The 17872-nt window shown below is 48.0% G+C and overlaps 1 protein-coding gene across 2 annotated transcripts in view; it reads right to left on the bottom strand.

Moving 5' to 3' along the window:
- CAMTA1 (calmodulin binding transcription activator 1) overlaps positions 1 to 17872 on the bottom strand; it is a 691460-nt gene that overhangs the window by 197019 nt on the left and 476569 nt on the right. For both annotated transcript variants that reach the window (XM_035117087.2, XM_060276129.1), the window contains exon 5: positions 1064 to 1135. In XM_035117087.2, coding sequence (XP_034972978.2) covers positions 1064 to 1135 — 72 coding nt within the window. The remainder of the gene's footprint in view (positions 1 to 1063; positions 1136 to 17872) is intronic.

Below are 17872 nucleotides of genomic sequence, written 5' to 3'. Positions count from 1 at the left end.
GATTGCAGGTCCCATTTCAAACTGACACACCGGCCAGATTTATTTTTTAAGAGAGATGCTGAACTCTCGAGCTCACAATTTCTGCACCACTTGCAGCCCAGGGATTCACAGTGGAAGGGGCGAGTGAGGGAAGAGCTTCCCCACCCTGGACTCAGTCACAAATCATCTCCACGCAACGGTAAGGCCTGAAGCTTTGCCAGTAAGTAACGCAGACATAACTGGAAAAAGAGGCAACAGCCATAAAACCCCTTCACCAGCAGGGCTCGACGGAGAAGGCTCCCAAGGCTCAGCTAGTATTCACCAAGCCTACAACTGAACTTCATAGCACAGAAGCCTACCAGAATCAGATGGGTGTCAAGGGGGTCTACAACTTTTTGGCTCAGGCAAAAAGAGGGGACCAGACAGACTTACAAGGGGGTCTTGTCGTAGGCCAGAGTGAGCCAGGGAGCACCCCTTGGGTGCTCACAAGTAATAAGGCTTTTCTGGTGAGGTCTGAGGTCTTGAACTGGCCGCCATTCACTTTCTCCGCCTTCTCGGCCTTGCATCCTTTCTGCCTCACCCACAACTTGACACCAAAGAAGATTGTTGACTTTGATGCCTCAGGTAAAGATACTATAAATAAAATTGCACTCCCCGCTCCTCCCAACTTCCTTCCTAATCCAATCGCTGTTGTTCACCGATTCCCACCTCTGTTCAAGGCCAGCCAGCTGTCTTTCACTCTGCTGGTGCAATTGGTGCAAATTGTTCCATTTCAAAGCCACCAGTCTTGGTTCCTCAGACTGGCCTTGCAATGCCTCTGCAGTTGTCCCTTCAACACACCACAAGAAACAGAAAACGCAGGTCTCCTCAGCAAATCCCTTCTCACAAACAACGACAATGGAATCCACCAACAGGAATTCTTCGAAAAAGAAGCAGCCATTTCATTCCCAACCACATAGCAAAGAAAACTTCTGTGACAACATTTGTGCGATGGAAACGCTTCCCCAAACGAGAGGCAGCTGGGATCCCTCCAGAATCCTTGGAGATCTGCGTCTAACCATAAGATACAAAGGCCATGTCTTACCTGAAGAAGCCAGTAGCACCTTCTGTGGAAAGTGGGGATGATTGAAGAATGGACGTAGCAACCATACAGGCACTAAAGACAGGGAGAAAGAAGAGAGAGAAAATTCCAGAGTTATAAGAGGGAAACCATAAATCTGCACCAAGCACAGCAGCTCTAACCGCCCCCACTTCCATGGCTGCCTCTTGGCAAATGAAGCCTGGTGACTTTCTGCCTCCGAACTGAGACATAGACTTTTCCTGCAAAGCAGTGCCTGCATTTCTGGGGAGGGGGCATATAGGGCAGAGTCCTCACTCAGGTGAAAGGTCTCCAGCTCACTCTCAGCTTTCCAAACATGCCTTCCTGGTGTACACCGGTTGCGCCAGCGAGGAGGAAGAAAGCACAGCCAGAAAGGCTCACAGATCTATGGGGCAGCATTATGTAAGCTTCCATTTCAGAAGGAGCCGCATTTGCTCCAAAATTGCATGGGAAGAAGAGAAGGGAAAAGGTGCCAAACTGATCTGGATTTCAAGTTATTACCACTGGAGCCTTTTTTTAAATACTGCCTCAGCAAGCAAGTTTAGCACCCTTCAGTGCCAAAGCATTTTAAAATATTAACGCTATTAAGAGCTATATGCACTGTAAATATTTTAAAACGAGCTGCTCTGTGTAAATATTAGCAGCACCCGGATGCCATAAAGCAGAGGATTAAGATAAAGCAGGTCTCGGATAAAGCAGAAACTTTTGCTTTCTGCCTCTCTGCTGCTGAAATAAATACCAAAACTAAATAAGTTATGAGATGCCACTTCTCCTTCTGAAGATATTAACTCCCCCACCCGAGTTATTTCTGGATTTCTTAAGGAGTTTTCCCAACGGCACAAAATGCCATTCAGGAATCATCCCAGGAGCTGGCGATAGCCAGAGGTCTCTTCCATCAGCTCTGGAGGGAGAGATTATTTGTGTCTGTTTTTATGAGGCCTGAGTTCTTTGGATTCCTCTGAACATTTCTGCAGTCTGCAGGCTAGCACTGGATCTTTGGGACCCTTGTCTACAAAAGAAGGCAGATGTGCTTTTTGCAAGGTGTTATCCTTTGTAGCTGGCTTAACTGTTCACCGTGTACCGCATATGTTGCCAACACGGTGCTCTCCATGTTTTATGGACTACAGCTCCCATCCATCCAAGCCATGCCGGCTGGGGCTGATGGGAGTTGTAGTCCAAACTATCTGGCAAGTACCAGGTTAACAAAGGACGATGTACCCCATTCCAGAAAGGGACCTCTTCAAGCACTGTCTAAGCACACAGAGGTGAATCGTTCTTATGTATCACAAACATTTCATTGCACTTCTCCTTCTGGCAACTCTTGCAGCCAAGTTGGTGCCAAACGTATTGCTCTGTTTTCCTTTGGACCGCATTAGTGAGGCCTAGAGGGGGGTTTTGTCATCTGGGTAGCCTAGGACCTCCATACACACTACCCAGGCTTACAGCTCAGGGAAGTCCCCCCCCCTCCGGAGGTACACTCCATTCTATCTCGAGACCAATGGATGCCAACTACAACAGAATATATATTATTGGGTGGCATTCAGCTAAGTTTTACTTACAGTAGACCTATAGAAATTAATGGACTTGACTTCCTCCATTTCAGCAGGTCAACTGTGAGTAAAGCTTACCTAAAGAATTGTTGCTTTCTGCATCATCATCATCAACAACAACAACAACAACAACACCATCAATACCATCAATACCGGCAGCTCCCCGGGCAGATTACAACAATGGAAATTGCAAACAGTTAGAACAGATCACAACCACAGCAATGGGGTGGGCCTTAAAAACACACATCACAGGTGCCAAAAGCCAGGATAAAGAGGTGCACCTCCGGCAAAAGATTTTGGGTATAATATAATGTCGTCAGATTGGGAAAAGCTTTGGAAGGAAGGAATGAAATTTACAATGTGTAATGCATAAAGAGAGAATATGCTTAAAATGATGTATAGACGGTACATTACACCAGTAAAATTAGCTAAAATGTATAAAGTTGATAATAAGTGTTGGAAATGCAAAGAAAAAGAAGGAACATTTTAACATATGTGGTGGGAGTGTAAAAAAGTGAAAGGTTTCTGGGTGATGATATACAATGAGAATATATAAAGGTTGAAATATACATTTGTTAAAAAATCAGAAGCATTTCTATTAGGAATATTAAGACAGGAGATTAAGAAGGCAGATGTAAAGCTTTTCCAATATGCAGTAACAGCAGCTAGAATATCATTAGCCCAAAAATGGAAACAAGAAGAATTACCGACGAAAGAGGAGTGGATTATAAAATTGATGGAGTACGCAGAAATGGACAAAATGACAGGAAGAATCCGAGAACAGCGGGACCAGAAGTTCATCAAAGACTGGATAAAATTTACAGAATATTTGAAAGACAGTGGTACAGAAACGAAAATGTTAGTAGGACTGAAAGAATCTTTGTAGATATAAGTAGTAAAAGACATTGCGAAAGGACAGTATAATATGAAATGACAATATAAGAATTTGGACAATGTTAGAATTTGTAAATATAGTATTTAGGAATAATGTTTGAAAGTCATTAGAAGGGTGTTGAAGGAAGTCAAGGCTTGGAAAACCCGCAATGGAAGAAAGATAAAGAAAATAGGATTTAATGTAAAATGTTTATGTATGTAAAGTAAATAAAAATGATTTGGCAAATAAAAGAGAGGTGCAGCTCCAGCATACGCTGGAAGCTGCATAGTGAAGAAGTAAGGTGTCCCTCTGTGGGGAGGGGGTTCCAGGTGCCTTCACAGAGAAGTCCCTCGCCCAGGCTGTAATTCCCACACTTCTGAGGGTGGCAAAACTACCCAGAGGGCCCTGAGAGGGTCTGTAGGGAAGGAGGCAGCATTTCAGATATTTCATGCATCTGATGATAACATTCTCAACCCCGCTGCCTGTTTGGGACACATATCTGTGACGCTGTACCTGTGGCCTTTCACACTGGCAGAGAAAATCACGGATATCCATCAAGCCCTGACTTTATGGTCAGCTACCAGCTGTCATGCCTTTATGCACTGCCTTGTCTCTACGCTACACCTTCCCGCTGCCGTAGGGCTCTCCTGGAAATCACCCTGCAGTCACTAACCCTGTTTCTGGGTGATGTTCTCCTTCCCATTTATTTTTCCCTGATAGCAGCAGGCTCAGAATCCAACATGCGGAAATGTCAAAAAAGAAAAGAAAAGAAAAAAAGGTTTGAAATGCTGGCACCTTTCTGCATAACAGGATCAAGTGAGAATGGGCAAGCGCAGAGATGTCTGCAACATACAGAACATACAAAGCATTATCAGAGATGATATTTGGGATACTCACGAACCCTAGCCCTAACCTCAACAGTGGTTGTGCTTGCACAGAACACCTGCACAATGATGCTTGGCTTGCATGCTTTCCCTTCCCTACCTCTGCCACAAGGCAGAGTTTAGGAGCTTCCGCTTCCATTTTTGACCTCATGGCATCTGAACACAAACAAGCCGCAGCTAAACTTCACAGTGGTTTGTCGAGACTAACCAACTTCAGCCTGAGGGTTACAAACCTGGTTTGTTTCAACAAAGGCTCACCACCGTTTAGAGTGTAATGCTAAACTGTGGTTCCTCAGAAATGGAAACAAGCTTCTTGAGCTCCTCTGAGCAGCTGTGCCAGCTGTGGACCCAAGGGTCGCCCTTGCATGGTTTAGCACCATGTGGAAATACAGCCAGTGCCATGAAGACCTATATCAAGAGGTGCAAGGGCCAGCATCGTCTCCTGACTCCACATGTTTGGCCAAGGAACATCTGTGGGAGAAGTGTGTACAGATCTCCATGACGTGGAGAGCTTGAGGTTGGTCCAGGACCCCAAAAGCTCCTGGAAGTGTACAGACTGCCGAGTGCCCTCCTATGTGGAGCCGACACTGGAGATGACAGTGATTAAGAAGGAATCTGTGGCTCCAAGCCAGACCTTGGAGCACCACACCATCGTCAGAGTCTGCACAGCAGAAGATAAAGGTTCTGTTGGGCTCTGCTGCTTGTTGGAGCAACTTTGTGCGGCCTTTGAGCTGTCCTTGGTCCTGGATGGTTTTCACTGTGGCCTGGCTATTTCTCAAGCCTGCACATCCCAAGTGTTATGCCACTTGCTCATACTTCTGGTTTCTACTGCCAGTGGGTGGCTTTATGCTTCTTCCCACGGTTGCCTTGGTCTTGCCCAGCACCCCGCAAACCATACCCCATCAGAACAGGATAAGAACCAAAAGCCTTAAACTCAATTGTTCATCCTCTCCTTGCCTTCATTTACAACCCTTGTGCCCATGCACACGGACCCCTATATCCTCCTTGATGCTGGAATCTGAGCTATTTCATCCCCACATATTTGCCTCCACCAGTTCAGATGTATAATTCTTCAGCACCAAAGATCCTTTTCGCAATGAAAAAAGAAGACGAAGAAGTATATCTTTTTTAAAAAACAACAATAAGAGCACTTCCTGGATTTACATCATTAGCTGGGCCCATAACGGGATTAGTGGGAGGGGGGAAATGTCAATTCAGGTGAGTCATTAAAAAGGACATGCTTTATCAGGGAGCACACTCAGAGGAAATGCCTCCTCTTGCCACCCAAGATAATCACTCACAAGGTTGGCTTGAATTAAGAAGGATTTTCAAGGCCGCCAGCTTCTGTCACGGAGTTATTTTTATGAACACAAAATGCCAGCGCTTAATAATATTTCCAAAACATGTCTAGGGGAAAAACATTGACACCCCCTGCTGAAAATAAGACTAAGAAGGGAGGGAGCAGATAATGTTAGCCAAAGGAAAGTGTAGCACGCTAATTCCACTATTGAAAGGGGAAAGGAAGTGAATTCAGCTTATCACATAGCAGGCAGAAGGGGGGGGGCATTGCAGGTTTTCACCTGCAGGCTCTGAAACTGGTCAGACCAATAGTCTTGTACGTTATGTGGGACCTCAGAGCTACAAAGGAGAATCAGGGTGTGCAACACCAGCCCTTGTAACTGGCTGGCAGCATGCCTCTGGGCTGTCCAGGGCTAGAATAAACACTGGGAGCTGAGTGCCTTGATCTTCCTTGGTCAACACAGCAGTAACCCTTTGGTTGGTGCGTAGCCAGCTCTAACCTTCCCTATAGTAGGGATGCAGGTGGCGCTGTGGTCTAAACCACTGAGCCTCTTGGGCTTGCCGATCAAAAGGTTGGCGGTTCGAATCCCAGCGACGGGGTGAGCTCCCGTTGCCCGGTCCCAGCTCCTCCCAACCTAGCAGTTTGAAAGCACGCCAAAAAGTGCAAGTAGATAAATAGGTACCCCTCCGGGAGGAAGGTAAATGGCGTTTCCGTGCGCTGCTCTGGTTTCGGTGTTCCATTGCGCCAGAAGTGGCTTAGTCATGCTGGCAACATGACCCGGAAAAACTGTCTGCGGAAAAACGCTGACTCCCTTGGCCTGTAAAGCGAGATGAGGGCCTCAACCCCAGAGTCGTCTGTGACTGGACTGTCAGGGGTCCTTTACCTTTAACCTTCCCTATAGAGCTCAAAATTCCTATAGAGCATGGGTAGCTCACCTCTGGCCTTCTAGATAATGTTGGTCTGTAACTCCCAACTCCCTTGACTACTGGCCATGCTGTCTGGGGCAGATGGGAATTGCATCCATTCAGATGCTACCTGCCCTGGCTCCCACTTGTGGGTGTGGCACTTGGACTCAATTATTGCCAAAAGCTTCATTCTAGAGTTCATTACAATGTCCAAACATAGATCAGGTGACAAGGTGTGTGAGTCACGTGGTCGCAACAGAGCTCTAGAGTTAACGGCTAGGTGTCAGCTTTGTCCCAACACTTGGCATGCCCCCCCTCCCGAGCGACCCTTTCGAAGAGCAGAGGGGGCACAGCCATTCCCCTGTGTCCCACTCCAAGCCACAGGACTGGGCAAGCAACCCTCTGCTCATGCTGGCACAAAGGGTGATGCATCCTTGGAGATGGAGGGGGCCTTGATGCTGTCTGTACACTGTCTGACCGAGGCTACAACACCTCCCTTCAGGTTGGGAGTGTCAGGTGGGCCAAGACAAGTGGCTCTCCCATGATGCTTGTGACATCTGATGCTACCGAGGCAAGGATTTCTCCCGATAGCCTGCTTAGACTCTCCTCAGCATCCAGCTCAACACTGTCTAAACTACTGGGCTTAGGTTCCACACTGCCACCCCATTCCTCCTCTGCATCTGACCTGCCTGGCCCTGTGACTCATGGCCCAACCTCTGATGTAGAGAAGATACAATCATGGACCCCAGGGAACTTGCACCGCCAACAGGCATCCAAGGTCTGAAGTTGGGCTGTGTGGTCCTTTGAGGTTTCCCTTTCTAGGATTCTTTGAAATGGGTGATGGGACCTTCTCCAGCTGTTGTTCAGCACCAACCCCAAGAAGCCAGCAATGCCAATGGTCAAGGATGGTGGGAGTTGGGAGTCCAGCAATGTCTGAAGAGCCAGTTCACAGAGGAACAGTCTATCAGTGGCTACAAGGCATCATGCTGGAAGTCATGGGGTGGCTCTTGAGTTCAGGTCCTGCTTGTGGGTTTCTCGCTGGCATCTGGTTGACTACTGTGAGGACAGGATGCTCTGGGTGGCCCTCTTTTGGCCTGATCCAGCAAAAAGCTGTCCTTATGCTCTGACATTAGGACCCCCCCCAGACTTTACGATGATCATTTTGTCTATTCTTACAAATTATCCGGAGGAGCAATATTCTGGGTTGTCTCAACTAGGCTCCTGCAAAGCTGTCGCCCACATTCTGAGGCTGTGGCTAGTGCAAGTCGTAGATCAGACCAGCCGATTAAAATCCCATTTGTCTCCCGACTGAGAGCGGAGAGCATGGAACTCGTTAACCAAGAGAGAATTGCTCCAAAATTAATTTTAACTAAATGGATTCCAATCTGATTCTGCCTCAGGTGCAAGGAGGATGGGAAACGGCTGGGCATTGGGCTAATGGGGGGTGGAACTGAGCTTTGTAGTAGACAAATGGCACCCCATGCCTGAAGCTGCAGAAGTGGCTAGCAGGCAAAGGTGCCAAAAATCTCTGGGTGGCGCTACGGCGCTGGATCCTTTTCACCTACCACAGTCCAAAGCTAGCAAAAGACACTTGCCCTATGAGCTTGCTCAAGGGTAGGGGGAGCTTGCAGGCTCCCTAGGGACTCCAGATACACCCTGCCTTCCTATGAAATGCGGGCAGCCCAGGCTGCTCTGCGCCTGGAACTTCTGAACAAACACTGTTGGAGGAGAAGGCTGAGGACCAGCTGCAGAGGAAACAAATCTTAATAAATCCAATTGCTGGAATGAAGACGGCATGAGTGAAGACTGCAATAAAAATTAAATGCATTTCCAGATAAAAAGACATAAAAATAATGTTGAAGACATAAATTTGTGAAAAGGAAAATATATATCTATATATCTATATCTATAGTGGGTGGATGGCCTCCTTTTTTTTTGGAGGGGCAGGAAGCAGGGTTTCCGAGATTAATAATATATTAAAGGGCTATAAAGTGAAATAACAGCTAAAAAATTGATAACATGCTACAATTGGATTGAAGGAAACCAGGAAGCATGTGTGGTGGTGATTTGGGGGTGGGGGTGGATTTAATTGGCAAGAGGCTCAAAGTGATGTTCTGGGGAAAGATGGGTTGGAAAGAGAGAGAGATACTCTATGGAAATGCTCACCCCAGTAGGGAGGAAGTGGAGTTTTTGTTTTAATGGATCTGTTGCCTCTAAACAGCTCCTAGGATATGAACTGGGGCATAACACTCTCAACAAGATGCTCTCAATTCTCACAGTCGGGTACAGCCATTAATGGTGTCTCCCCAGCCTGCTCCCATGGTGATAATGCACACCTCCCTCTCTCTCATTGCAGGTGAGTCTCACTTGGATTCCCTGTTAACCTGCCGGCATCAGCAGCTTCCTTTGGGGACTTTGAAGGGCAAAGTCTGAACTAAGCCTGATCTTCCAGGTTGGAAGGCACAAAAGCTTCCTGGAGGAATTTCACTACCGTAGTTGTGGCTTCCTGCTTTCAACACCCCACCCCCCCTCCCAGCCCTCATGCTTTGTCGGTGCAGGCAAGCATTATGATCAGCGGAGCAGAGCAACTATCCTATGAGGAAAGGTTACAATGCTCAGTGCTTATTAGTATGGGGGAGGCAAATGGCTGCTGCGCATAATGTTCTGCACAGTGTGGAGAAAGTGGGAAGAGACAAGTTTTCCTCACTCTCTCATAACACTTACCATAGAATTGTAGAGCTGGAAGGGACCCCAAGGGCCATTTTCTCTGAACCCAGGCAATGCGGGAATCACAGCTAAAGAATCCCTGGCAGGTGGCCATCCAATCTCTGCTTAGAAGCCTAGAGTCTACCACCTTCCAAGGGAGTCCACTCCACTGTCAAGCAGCTCTTACCCTAAGAAAGTTTATGTTTAGAACTCAAGGACATCCAAGAAGACGAGCACCAGGCAACCACATGGACTGGGTTGCATGGCTGAGTCTTCCCCACCCAATGGACTTTCCTGACATAACCACCAGAAATATCTACGTCAGAAAGTCACGTGGGGGTGCTGGTGAGATGTGCCACAGTGTGCAGGTATGCAAAGGTTGCCAGGTGGTGGTGGTGGTCGAGGAGGAGGACAACTTTCCATTCTTGACTGAACATTGCACCGAACACCAGAAAAGAGCCCCAACTTGTTTCCACCTGTTTTCAGTGACAAGTCAGAGAGGATGCCTTGAGTTCGTTCTCCTGCAATGGAAGTCGTAGCTTTTAGCTGCATTGCTTTTTATGACAGTCCCATTAATGCTAAACGAGTTGATTCTGATCAGTTTATCACAATGGATTAATGATAGGGAGATGAAAGCCTTCCTCTGTTTACAGCAGCACTGTCTTTGCATCTGGTGGACATCCAAAGGGTTCTCAGGAAGCATCTTCCAACAGGTGGAAAGTATGACCCATTGGGAGGTTCACATAAGGAAACAGAGCCCTGCAGCTGAATCAGGGTTTTTAAGCAGAGGTTGGGTGGCCATCTGTCAGGGATTCTTTAGCTGGGATTCCTGCACCGTAGGGGGCTGGACTACATGATCCTTTGGGGTCCCTCCCAACTCTACAATTCTATGATTCTATGAACCCTAAAAGGCAGCAAGGGGAAGTGGGCGGAGGAATTTGAGACAGCAGGAAATGAACAATGCAAAGGCAAGCAGGACATGCCTTTTTGTGTTTGCCAACTGGTATAATAAAATGAAGTATAACATTATAGGATTCTATTGATTGCTACAAAGCCCACCCCATTTTCACGCTGGATTGCTAATGACATTATCATCTCCTCAAATTGCTCAACAGAGTCTCCAGGTGGGGTGGTGGTGGTGGATTAGCCTCAGCCCATGAAAAGATCCTGTTTCAGGGCAAACATAGGCAAAGGCATTAAGCACAGACAATATAGGGCTAATTGGACCAGGAACCTGATTGCATCTAAGGCACAGCTTTCTGGGTTTCTAGGTTCCGAAGTTTAGAAGGATCCCCAATTGGGCAGCGGAGTGAGACAAGGAAGTGAGGAGGAAGCGTAAAGGAATAATAGGGTTCTGCCGACAACGTTGGATTGGGACCAAACAGGATCACCATTAAGCTGCGGAAGGTATCGGAATCTGGGCATTTCATGGGAAGCCAACAAGAATCTCTCAGAAGGTTGTGTACATCTCCATCGCCTTCTACCTGAGCATGGGCACACCTGCATGTCTCCAAAGATAGCAGGATAAGAACATAGGAAACTACCTTCTATTGAGTTGGATCCTTGGCCCATCTTACTCAGTGTTGTCCACAACACTCCAGGGTTTCAAGCAGAGTCTATCCCAGCCCTACCTGGAGATGCCAGGCATTGAACTTGGAATCTTCTGCATGCAGGCAGATGCTCTACCGCTGAGCTACAGTCTTCTCTTAGCCTCTTTGGTCCCCTTTGGCAGCCTGGGAGCCGCTACCGATCTGCCCTCCGCCCAGCCCAGGCTCCTTCTTCCCTCCCCAACAAAGAAGGTCCCTTCCTTCCCTTCAATCAATCCCCCGCGCAGGCAGGAACAGAGCAGGCACCCGGGCAGCCCTTCCTCTAATTAGAAAATCAATGCCTATTTGCTTGTGTGAAGCCTCCTGGCAAGGCTCCTGCTTACCATAATTTAATATTTCAATCAGCTCTCTCGCGCTCCCTTTTTGTTGATTTCTGTTTCACCAACGCCAGCAAAGTGGCCCAGCCCCTCTGCGATGGGGTGGAAATGCGTGCCGCTCCCTGAAGAGGATTTAATTATTCTCACAGTGGATTCCATCTCCGCCGGCCCCACGGCGCGTGCGTGTGCCAGCCTCCCTCCAGGGCAGACTCTCAAACAGACCAACTTCAAAGGATGTTAAAGAGCCACCTCTGAGAACGGGGACGTGTCCGCCATGCACCGCACTCCCTTTTTGCACGTCCCCATTGGTGTGTGTGTGTAGTGTGTGTGTGTGTGTGTGTGTGTGTGTCCATATCCTCCAGAGACACCTTCGTTGCTTTATCTCAGGCTGAAGCTGCGATATCCCAAGCATAAGTTATTTGGGAAGTCAAGTCTTCGAGAAATCCACAGAAAGTGCTGCAGAGTGTGATTCATGGTGCTTAAGAGATTCTATCCACCTCTTGATTCCCAGGCCCCTCAAATGCAAACTTACAAATGCATTTCTTAACATTCTCTGCCTTATCTGCCAGCAAGGGTATCCCCCATTGCCACGCCAGCTGCCTGTTTTAAGCAGAAGATTGACCTTAACAACAGATCAGTCTCTGCAAAGAACTTCTGTGTGGTTTTTTTTTTTTTTTTTTGCCTAAGGATGGAGGCAGATCTGGGGAACAGCTGGGTTTTTATATTTTATACAGTATTTTAAAAGCTATTCAGCTCCTTCGGAAGGCAATGGACTCTCCTTCATTGGAGGTTTATAAGCTGCAGTTGGGTGGCCATCTGTCAGGGATTCTTCAGCTCTGATTCCTGCATTGCTGGGGGTTGGACTGGATGGCCCTTGAGGGTCCCCTCTAACTCTACAGTTAGATGATTCTGTGAAAAACGAAGCACAGTGTGTTTCTTCTTCCAATCAGTCTTAGGGGAAACCTGAAACCTGCATGTTACTTAGCAGAGTTGTGGGTTTCCCAGAAGAGGCATTAGGTCAGCCACTGTTGGGTACAGGATGCTATTGTCTTGATCAGGCATCCCCAAACTGCGGCCCTCCAGATGTTTTGGCCTACAACTCCCATGATCCCTAGCTAACAGGACCAGTGGTCAGGGAAGATGGGAATTGTAGTCCAAAACATCTGGAGGGCTGAAGTTTGGGGGTGCCTGGTCTTGATCCAGCAGGGTCTTTCTGCATTCTTATACTGAATATACTGCCTTGGCCCATGTAAGCGAGTACTATTCTCTACATGGATTGGGACCTTCTGCATGCAAAGCTGCAGCCCTTCCTGAGAGCGAGAAGCAGCAACTCACAATGTGAACACCACAAGTATAAACTGCGATATCCTTGGCATTCAAGGTTTCGCCTGCAGGTTTCCAACTGTGAGAACAGGATGCTGGACTAGATGGGCCACATCCAGGCTCTTGCATTAAGAAGGGGCCACTCTGCCCCTAAACCACCCCCCTCCGGAAAGAACAGGACTTGCAGTCAGCCTCCATATGTTGCTTGAGCCCTAACACAGCTGTTGGCTTTTAATACTCTTGCATTTCTAACAGAATTATGCATCTGTTGTGCTTCTAAGAGTGCCCGCTACCCATTTGCTGTACAGTGTTGCCTTCCTTGGCTAATCTTCCATCCAAGGAAGTGGAGGGCAAGGGGAAGAAGGGGGCGCTGCCCCTGCAAAGGCCGGAGCCACTATCAAGGGGCTTCTTTCAAGCGCATCCTTCATGTTGGACAAAAGCCCTGGAAGCTCTCCTGCTCTGTGCCCATTCCTGGCATGAGTCAAGCCACACAGCCAGGGCTACTGGGAGCCAGGGATAAGAGCTCCCCATTAGCCAGCCTTAGCCTGCTCACCTCTCCTTCACCACGGGGAGCCACCGAGTCATTTACAAATGCACAGAACAAAGACTGCCCTTCCGGCAGGGATGAGGCCTTTCACCTCCAGGTCTTGTCTTTCACATCTTGCTTGGCTGGAAGCTTCTCCCAGGGCAGCATGTTGTCATTCACAGGTCAGACCACAGGCCGTGTGTGTGTGTGTGTGTGTGTGTGTGTGTGTGTGTGTGTGTGTGTAAGGACATCATGCTAGGAGCCATTCTCAAAGCAACCTCTCCAGGAGCAGCTCTACACATCTGTGGCAGCAAAAACAACCAGCGATCCCGAAACACTTTAAAGCAGGCATCCCCAAACTATGGCCCTCCAGATGTTTTGGACTACAATTCCCATCATCCCTGACCACTGGTCCTCTTAGCTAGGGATCATGGGAGTTGTAGGCCAAAACATCTGGAGGGCCACATTTGGGGATGCCTGCTTTAAAGGTTACCAAATGGATTTGGGCAGGAAGACTCTGGTTTGACACATGCAGACAGACACTCTGATGCCACCAACATCTTCTGAGAAGCTTAGGAGCAAGAGAGAAAGTCCACCCCTCCATAATCCAATCGCTGCCCCCCACACACCAGGCAGGCCCTCTCCAGCCACTCTATGGGAGAGGGAAGGAAAGACAGCAATCTTTTATTGCAAAGGCTGCCTCCAGCTTTTCAATCAATATCTAAATAAGTTTGAAACAAAGAAGACCCACTTCCGCAAGACCAACAGGGAATACTTCAAAAGGTGCAACACAAGAAAGAGCCTTGTAGAGGGATGAAGTCCAGCAATCTGTTCTCACCATCGTCAATCAGATGCTTCTTCTAGGAAACCCTCAAGCAGCGCCTGAGTGCAAGATCGCTTCCCACTCCTGCAGTTCCCAGAAACTGGTATTCAGAAGCATTTACTGCCTCCAACTGCAGAGTCAGGGCATAGCTACCCAGGCTAGCAGCCATTGATAGCAGGAGGAACTACTTGCATGGAGAAGGCAGCTATCTATCCCTTTTCCAGATACTTGATCTGCTCTATCTAATCCTTAAACCACACGCCCTCCAGATGTTTGGGCAACAGATAGGTATGGGTGAATTGGCCAGTTCTGGCTTGTCTAAGTTTTGTTCCATTCCTACATCCATCCATCAATTCATCTATCCATCCATTGGAAGTTCTCCAGAAAATCCTCCTGCCCATCTGCATGCCATAATAAAATACACATTTTGTATGCAATTCTGCCTACTATGCACATTTTTGCAAGCCATTTGTGAATTTCGACAATATTTTCACAAATATATGCACTTCATGCGCCCTTTCCCCACAATATATGCATTTTTCTGGGCATTGCTTGTTGCTGTTGCAGAACTGCAGTGCTGAATTCAAAGATGTGCAAAGTGTGAAGGAAAGCTGTGTGTCCAATGGAAGTTTTTGTTCAAAGCATCTGGAGGGAACCAGGTGGAGGAAGGCTAATCTACTCTCTCGCCTTTGGCAAGGTACTCTACCCATTCTCAGGAGAACTTCACATGATTGCTGAGAGATAGAGACCACCTTCCTGTGGCCAGGAATTTCCTGGGTGCCCAGCAGAGGGAGTCAGCATGAGGAAGAAGCCAGATGGGGGCAAATGAGGGCAGGGACAGTAAGGGCAAAAGTAGGAGGAAGATGGTGCAAGGAAGCAGTAGTGGCCGAGAGAACCAAAGCAGCGTAAATCTTCGGCGAAGTGAGCATCCCATCCTGTCTTCAGCAGTAATTAGCTTGGCTGTGTCAAAGATGCTAATTTTGAAGCAAATTTCAAAATTAGCAAACATTTGGCATAGGCTGATGAGGCCTTCAAAAGCGCTGGCAACTCTCCTCCAAATGTCAGCACACTCCGGGCTCCATTCGGAGCATTCCAAGACTGCTTTCTCCTTGACAATCCTCCCCCCACCCCAGTTCCTGGGTGGCCTCCTTTGCAAGGCACAATGCCATACTGTTTGGAGGGGGGGGGGCACATGTCCCGCCACTGTCACAAGGGCTTTCTCTCTCTCCCTCCCCTTCCCTTTGCAACAGGAGGGAGGGAAACCTCACTTCCTTCTTCTTTTTTAATGCACTTTTTAAAAGGAGTTCTTAAAACAAATTCTTGCTTAAAACATACAAAGGGAGTTTCATTAGCTTGATTTTTTTTTAATTGAAGAGTTTAAAAAAAAAAGAACCCCCCCCCCACAACAACGAACAACAGAGAGAGAGAGAGGTTTGTGTATCTGTGGCTCTGTTAATGCTCTGCTGGGCTGGCTGCCAAGGCATTAAGTGAAATCGAATTCCTAAAACTAGCTTTAATCAGCAGATTTTTATGGTTAGAATTACTCTCTCCTCTAGAAAGCTTGCCAAGGTTAATTCTGTCCTGAGCATGCAGAATTAATGGGCTGGACAGAGACGGGTGGAATTCCATGCGCGCACGCACACACATACCGACCCATGATTTTCTTTTAACTTGACAAAAATAAAAGAAAAATTTCACAAGGGAGAAAAGAGCAGCAGCCTTTCCGAGGGGGAGGCAAGAGGGGGGGGGGCTCTTCTCTTTCCAGGGCTTGGCTTGGAAACATCCAGCCTCTAACCCCAGGTAGCCCCATTGACGCTCCAAGCTATAAATAACTCCAAAGCTAGAGAATAGCTGCAGCGCCAGAGTCTGTGCTTCACTCCTCTGCCTGCCCTTTCTCCTTGCTCTCCTGCCAGCCTGAAAGGGCCCTGATCCCTTTGATTGAGCCCTCCTTCATGACCTACCCCTAGCCTGCCATAGTCTGGGCTGATTCCCTCCTGTGCAGCTGCCACTTGGGGATGTTTTGTGTGCATTAACGAAATAAACAGATACAACCCCGCTCAACATTGGCCATTGGCCATGCTGGCTGTGGCTGATGGGACAGCATATGACAGCTACAGGTACAGCTACAGGTACTACTTATTATGGGTTTTATCTAGTCCTAGTCCTACTCAGTCCTTTTCAATTCTGAAGGAAATCAGCCCTGAGTGCTCACTGGAAGGACAGATCCTGAAGCTGAGGCTCCAATACTTTGGCCACATCATGAGAAGAGAAGACTCCCTGGAAAAGACCCTGATGTTGGGGAAGATTGAGGGCACAAGGAGAAGGGGATGACAGAGGACGAGATGGTTGGACAGTGTTCTCAAAGCTACCAACATGAGTTTGACCAAACTGCGGGAGGCAGTGCAAGACAGGAGTGCCTGGCGTGCTCTGGTCCATGGGGTCACGAAGAGTCGGACATGACTAAACGACTAAACAACAACAACAACAAGTCCTACTCAGAGTGACTTAGGTTTCTTCATTGCAATGAGTCTGGTCGGATGCAACTCACAGCCCTCCAAAAGCATGGCAGACAAAGTGTGTCTTCACCTGCCTTCTAACCGGGTGCGATGTTGAGGTCAGACAGTGGGAGATCATTCAAGAATTCTGGAGCTGCCACTGAAACAGCCTTGCAGCCCCCTCTCCAATATGATTCCTATCCATCAAACAGACCAGCAGGAGGAAGGACCTCATTAAATGATCTTAAGAACCAGGAAGGATGGTAGTGGGGGTGAGTTTTCTCAGATAACGGTATTTGGGTTTCAGGCCACCCATGGCTTTAAATGTCACATCGGCACATTGAATTGGGATTGGGAGATATTTGGCAACCTGTGCAATTGCTTTTGTAATGGCAGGGGCATGCGCAAGCAGCCCGCCGCTTCCACAAGCATTCTGGCTGATAAATTTTGCACTATGTGCAACCTCTGAACAGTCTTCAAGGGCAGCCCCACATACAACGCATTGCAGTACTCCAACCTGGAGGTTACCCAACCATAGATAACCATGGCTGGCTACTCTAGCCACTGAGGCCACCTGGGCATCCGGTGACAAAGAGGTTCTTGGAGTAACCCCAAACTGCACACCTGCTCCTTCAAGGAGTGTGCAACCCTATCTGGAATGGGATGCTCTGCCAACTCCCACACCCAGGAACCACCCTCCCAAAACACCTACATTTTATTTGTGTCCAGCTTCAGTTTGTTGGCCCACATCCAGCCCAATAACTGCCTGATTTGTGTTTTTGCAAGCTGAAGAGCTGGTCATGCATACAGAGGAGGACCTGGCAAATGGAGCGTTCCCATTATTGGAAGCCCCTTCACCGTGTCTCCTCCAGATGTCGTTTCTGGATTCTAATTCCCAGCAGCCAGCCTGGCCAATGACCAGGGAGGATGATGGGAGTTGTAGTCTAGCAGCATTTTGCCGGCGGGGGGGGGGGAGGGGAGAGATAGGGCAACCACCTCTACTTTCCGGAATTCAGTGCTCAGCTTTCAGATGCCAGGCTGGGGTGGAGCTGGCTGTGTGATGCTGGGGCCAGGTCTCACACTGATTTCAACACAAGAGTGGCCTGCATGCGTGTAAAATGTGAAGAGGACTATGGAGCAGGTTCATTTGAGATAGAGATGAGAGCCTGACACACACTGGTTTATACTATACAATGAGAGTCACTCCTCAAGGGCAATCCCATGAGACCCAAAGCAAGCACTGATTTATAGAATCTTAGAATACTGTAGAGTTGGAAGGGGCACCAAGGGTCATCTAGTCCAACCCCCCCACAATGCACAGCTAAATAATCCCTGACAGATGGCTGCTCAACCTCTGCTTAAAAACCTCCAAAGAAGAAGATGCCACCACCTTCCGAGGGAGTCCGTTCCACTATCAAACAACTCTTAGCGTCCTTCCTAATGTTTAATCGGAATCTCCTTCCTTGCAGTTTGAATCCAATCGT

Source organism: Zootoca vivipara, chromosome 6, assembly GCF_963506605.1.
Source record: "Zootoca vivipara chromosome 6, rZooViv1.1, whole genome shotgun sequence".
Taxonomy (NCBI): domain Eukaryota; kingdom Metazoa; phylum Chordata; class Lepidosauria; order Squamata; family Lacertidae; genus Zootoca; species Zootoca vivipara.
The sequence above is the reverse complement of the archived record's forward strand: the minus strand, read 5'-3'. Positions and strand labels throughout refer to the sequence as shown.